Source organism: Corapipo altera, unplaced genomic scaffold, assembly GCF_003945725.1.
Source record: "Corapipo altera isolate COAL_440 unplaced genomic scaffold, ASM394572v1 61498, whole genome shotgun sequence".
Classification (NCBI taxonomy): Eukaryota; Metazoa; Chordata; class Aves; order Passeriformes; family Pipridae; genus Corapipo; species Corapipo altera.
The window spans coordinates 1-5,723 of NW_020886268.1; the positions used below are offsets into that span (position 1 = coordinate 1).

General features: G+C 71.0%; 1 protein-coding gene across 1 annotated transcript; it reads right to left on the minus strand.

Moving 5' to 3' along the window:
- Positions 1 to 618: 618 nt before the first annotated feature.
- Positions 619 to 3,086, minus strand: LOC113941105 (INO80 complex subunit B-like). Its single transcript, XM_027632262.1, is given in 6 exon segments — positions 619 to 1,652; positions 2,075 to 2,286; positions 2,469 to 2,584; positions 2,740 to 2,765; positions 2,767 to 2,918; positions 3,031 to 3,086. Coding segments are annotated over 6 exon segments (1,011 nt in total). The 5' UTR covers positions 3,071 to 3,086; the 3' UTR covers positions 619 to 1,187.
- Positions 3,087 to 5,723: the final 2,637 nt, after the last annotated feature.

The following is a 5,723-nucleotide window of genomic DNA, read 5'->3' on the forward strand; positions in this document are numbered from 1 at the left end:
AACCGCCCAATGCGCGCCCGTCCCGCCGCCGACAGCCAATCGGCGCCGCCGCCGCCGCCCGGGCCCGGCCAATCGCGCGCCGTCTGCCCGCGCCTCACGCCCAACAACAGAGACAAAGGGGCCGGGCCCCGCCCCCGCCCGGAGTAGCGGCAGCCGCGGCCAATCGGAGGCGGGGTCCCACCTCCCGTCCCTGACTGACTGCGACACGGACCAATGGCAGTCTCGCAGCTGCTCCCAGCCCGCCCAGAGGCGGCCACTCCGCACAACGCGGCCAATGTACGCGCAGGCACGGCTCCTGCCGTGTGACTGGCAGAGTACCCAGCCAATCAGGGCCATCGCTCTGCACCGGGTAGGGCCCCAGCCAATGGGTGCTGCCGGAGGGCGGGCGCTCCCTGGAGCCCCGCCCCGGAACAGCCCCGCCCACCCGGGACGGACCACAACGGGACGCGGGGGGAGAACGGCGTCGGGCCGTTCCACAGCGCTCCCGGGGGGTCGGGCCGTTCCACAGCGCTCCCGGGGGGGGACAGGCTGTGCCACAGAGCTGCTGAGGAGGCGGGATGTACCATAACGCCCAGGGGGGGTCGGGCTGTGCCCCTATCCCAGCAGACCCACACACGGTTCCTTCACCAACAGCCTTTAATCAGCTCCACAGCACCAGGACACACCAGGCACAGGGACCCCCATCCACCCCCAGGCCCACCCTTGGTCCCCAGCCCTCCGAGTCCATGTAGGGGGCTGGAGCCTCCTGTTCCAGTCTGCTGTGTCCACGTGGAGCATCCGGAGCCCCCCATGTCCAAAGCAGAAGGTTCTCAGCCCCCCATTCTGACCCTCTGTGTCCACGTGGAGGGGTTGAAGCCCCCCATAGTCCCCCAGGTCCGTGGCACAGGGCCTGGAGCCTCCTCTCCTGGTCTTCTGTGTCCAGGTGGAGAATCCAGAGCTCCCTGGAACCTGCCTGTGTCCGTGCTGAGAGGGTGGTTCCCCGCCTTCCAGCCCTGTGTGTCCATGGGGTGGGTGCACAGCCCCCCCAGGGGGTGACCCGAGGGCTGCAGTGGCTGCAGGCCGCGGTGGTGCCACCCTGGGAGGCCACGGGCGGGCTGTCCCGGTGCCCACAGGCAGGATCCACAGCCCCCCTGCTGCTGTCCGCTGTCCAGGGGAGGCTCCAGGACCCCCTGCAGCCCCCCCAGGGCTCAGCCTGGGGTCTGCAGCAGCTGCAGGTTGCGCTGGTAGCAGCCCAGGCTGCAGAGGGGCCGCCCGGTGCGGGCGCAGCGGTAGCGCCGGGCGTTGGTGCAGCCGGGCACGGCGCAGGGCTGGGCGGGGGGCACCGGGGGGGCCGTGGCGGGGGGCAGGGGCAGGGGCAGCCCCGGGGGGAAGGACAGGGTGACGCCCTGGGCAGAGCTGTGGTAGTGCACGACGGGGCAGGGCGCGGGGCGGGCGCGGCGCTCGCGCAGGGCCCTCACCTTGGCCTTGTGCGTGCGCGTGAGGCGCTCGATGGTCTGGTTCTTGCTCTCCTCGGCCTTGCGGGCCGCCTGCAGCCGCCGGCGCCGCGCCCGCTCCTCCCGCTTCTCCCGCATCTCCTCCGTCACCTCCTTGGCCTTGGCGCCCATGGGCAGCTGCAGCAGGGGCTGGCTCTGCTGCTTGTGCAGGAGGGCGCGCTGGGGGGCACGGGGGCATCAGGAGGGGCACGGGATCCAGGCGAGGCCCTCGAGGGCTCCAGCCAGGACCCCCCCCGCCCCCCGAGGGCCCCCGCCCCACCCCCCCCCCGTTCTGGGGGCCCTGGGGCCCCCCCCGCAGCCCCCCCAGCCCTGTCCCCCCTGCCTCCACGCCCCCCCCAGTCCCTCCTCAGTGGCTCCGTGCCCTCCCCAGACCCCCCTCAGCCCTGTCCCAGCACCCCTCAGGGGCTCCAGAGCCCCCCCACCTCTCTCAGCTCCATCCCAAAGGCTCCCTGCCCCTCCCAGTTACCCTCACTCCTGTCCCAACAGCTTCACAGTACCCACACCTCCAGCCCAGCCCCCCAGTAGTTCCAGGCCCCCAAAACATCCCAGAGCACCCCAGCCCAGCCCCAGCCCCCCCTGACCTGCCGGGCCGTCAGCAGGGACTCGTCCACCTCCCTCTTGATGTCCCCATTGTCGTCCAGCTCCCCTCGCTCGAGGGCCGCGAGCCAGCGCCGCTCCTCCTCCTCCTCTTCTTCCTCTTCCTCCTCCTCCTCCTCCCCCTCCTCGCGGGAGGGGAAGCAGCTCTCAGGGTCCAGCTCGGGCAGAGGGGAGGGAGCTAGATTGCTGTCCTCATCTGGGGGGGTGAGGGGGGACAGTCACACGGGTAGGGGGTCACCCCGTGCCAGGGTCACACCTTCCCCAAGCCATGACCATCCAGACCATCCGGGGGGGTCCAGGACATCCCCCCCTCACACCTCAGCCTCCCCAGGGGCTGCCCCTGCCCTCCCCCAGCCCCCCTGTGCCCCCCGTGCTCACCCAGCCAGGCCCGGTACTGCTCGATGGGGACCCCCTCGCTGGGCTCTTCCTCGTCCCCCGCCAGCAGCGGGGAGGGGGAGCGCGGCCCCTCGGGGACCACCGTGAACGTGGGGACACTGCAAGGGGAGAGAGGAATTTGGGGAGGCCGGGGAGGGGGGTCAATGATCCCGGCCCAGCCCCCTGCTCCTCGCCCCACCCCTTGGTGCCCAGGACCTGCCCCCTGAAACCCTCGGACCCCCCGAGCCCCCCCAGCCACCCCCTCCGCCCCCACCTCTTGGTGCCCAGGATCTGCCCCCCCCAGCTTGATGCGGAGCCGCAGCCGGGGCTGCCGGGGGGGTTCGGGGCCCGGAGACGGCCCCGCCTCGTGGTGGTGCCGCTTCTTGTGCTTCTTCTTGTGCTTCTTGTGCTTCTTCTTGTGGCCGCCATGGCCGCCCGCCTCGGCCTCCTGCCCTGGGGGGGACACGGGGTCAGCGCGGGGCCCCCGCGGGCCCTGCCCGACCGGGAGCGGCCCCGCAGCCGCCCGATGTCCCCCCGGGCCCCCCCCGAGCTCCCCGGCCCTCACCGTGCCCGGCCTCCATCGCGCCGCGCCAGGCCCTGCGCATCCAACCGCGGGGGACACGATTCGCGGCGGACCCGCTTCCGCCCGGACCGCCCGTCACCGGCGGGGGAGACGCCAACGCCGCCATGTTTGAAGTGGGCACGCGGTGCTCGGTCCGGGGGGAAACCGCGGCTCGGGCCGCGCGGGCCGGGGGGGGTGTGAGTGCGGGGCAGGTGTGAGTGTGCAGGTGTGTGAGTGTACAGGTGTGTGAGTGTGCAGGTGTGAGTGTGCAGGTGTGAGTGTACAGGTGTGTGAGTGTGCGGATGTGTGAGTGTGCAGGTGTGTGAGTGTACAGGTGTGTGAATGTACATGTGTGTGAGTGTGCAGGTGTGAGTGTACAGGGGTATGAGTGTACAGGTGTGTGAGTGTGCAGGTGTGTGAGTGTACAGGGGTGTGAGTGTACAGGGGTGTGAATGTACAGGTGTGAGTGTAGAGGTGTGAGTGTACACTGTGAATGTACAGGTGTGAACACACAGGTGTGAGTGTGCAGGTGTGAACGTACAGGAGTGAGCTGTGCAAGTGTCTGTGAACAGGGCACACATGTGTGCGCACACCTGTGCTGTGCACCTGTGTGTGCTCACAGACACCGTCCCGTGTGAGCTGTGGCTGCACAGGTGGACATTTCACATGTGTGGGGGCACACGTGTGTGTGTGTGTATGTGAGACACCTGTGTGTGTGTTTGTGTCTGTTCAGGCCCTGTGCACTCTCACGTGTTCACAACACACGTGTACACACAGAAGTGTCACACACAGAGAATTGTCTCACACACACACAGAAGTGTCACACAGACACAGAAGTGTCACACACACAGATGTCACCCCCCCACACACACACAGATGTCACCCCCCTGTCCCCCTCCTTCCTCCACGTCCCCGCAGCTGTGGCCGCCCCGGGCCATTGTCCCGCCCGTGCCAGGAGCCGCCGGCTCCGATCGCCGCCGCCGCCCCCGCGGGATCCCGGGACCGTGCGGGACGGGGAGTGACGGCCCCTGGGTCTCCCGGTGTCCCCGGGTGTGTCCCGGTGCATCCCGGCGTGTCCCACCTGTCCCACGTGCTCCGGGAGCACCGGGATCTCCCGGGGCCCCCTGGACCGCCGGGAACCCCCGGAAGGCTCCGGAGTACTGGGACCCCCTGGGACCCCCGGGGCACCGTGACCCCCGAAACCTCCCGGACTACTCGGAACGCTCCGGACCCCGGGACCCCCCAGGACCCCCCGGAGAGCCGAGACCCCCCCCCCCGGTCCACTGGAAGCCTCGAGACCCCAGGACACCCCGGAACATCCCGGACCCTGCAGAGCACCGAGACCCCCGGGACCGCCAGGACCCCGCGGAGCACCGGGACCCCTCCGGACCCCCCGGCTCTACCCGGGACCCCCGCCCATGTTCCGGCGGGACCAGCGCAGCCGCGCCACCGTGGCGCGGGGGTCGGCGCTGGACATGGAGCTGCGCCGGGGCCGCTGCCGCCCCCCCGACCCGGCCCCGCAGGTACGGGGGCACCGGCAGCACCGGGAGCAGCCCGGACACGAGCCCGCGGGGGCGGCCGCGCCCCTCCCTGCCCCCCGGCCCCCCCCGCCCGTCCCGCTGCCCCGGCCCAGCCGGGAATTCCGGTGGGATCCGGCACAGCGGGAATCGCCCGTGCCCCCGGCACCCGACGGGAGGGGCGCGGGGACTGGGAGGACTGGGTGGACTGGGAGGGACTGGGGGTCCGCGGATGGGACAGGGGGCTGGGGGGACCCCCAGGTTTGGGGGGTGGTGCCGAGGCGGGGAGCACGCGGGGCATGAGGAGTGGGGGGCGGGGCGGGGGGCGCGGGGTATTTACGGGGTCCTGGTGCAAACGGTGGGGTCCTGGTGTGTAGGGGGGGTCCAGTGCATAAGGGGGGTCCTGCCGCATCCGAGGGGTCCTGGTTCACCCCAAACCATCTGCACCTGGGGGTCCCAGTGCGTTTGGGGGGGTCCTGGTGCATAGGGGGTTCCCAGTTCATCCAGTACCCGCTGCACTTGTTGAGGGGGGGGGTCTTGGTGCACACGAAGGGGTCCCGGCGCATACTGGGGGTGGTCCTGGTCCCCCGGAACCAGCTGCACAAGGTGGGGGCCCGATGCATCTGCGGGGGTCCCGATGCCCTCGGGGGGATCTTGGTGCTCTCGGAAGGGGGTCCCGCTGCACGGGAGGGGGGCCCGGTTCCTTTGGGGGTGTCTCAGTATATATTGGGGGGATGTCTCAGTGTATTTGGGGGGTCCTGGTGCACACTGAGGGATTCCTGTTCGCTGGGGGGGGCTCCTGGTGCAGTGGGGGCGAGGGGGGGGCTCAGTGCATTTTGGGGGGGATGTCCCGGTGCACGTGGGGATCCGGTTACACTCATGGTGGGGGTCCCGGTCTATACGGGGGGGTCCTGGTGCATACGGGGGGGTCCCGGTGCATATTGTGGGGGTCCCGGTGCCCTCGGGGGGGTCTCGGCTCTCTCGGGAGTGTCCCGGTGCATTTGGGGGGGTCCCAGTCCCCCGGTACCAGCTGCACACGGGGGGATCCCGGTTCAGTTGAGGGGGTCCCAGCTCCCCCCGAGGGGGTCCCGTCCCCCCGTCCCCCCCTCATTTCCCCCCGCCAGGGGGCGCCCCCCGCCCGTTCCCGGTGTCCCGGAGCCGCCGCGGGGGGGGGGGGGG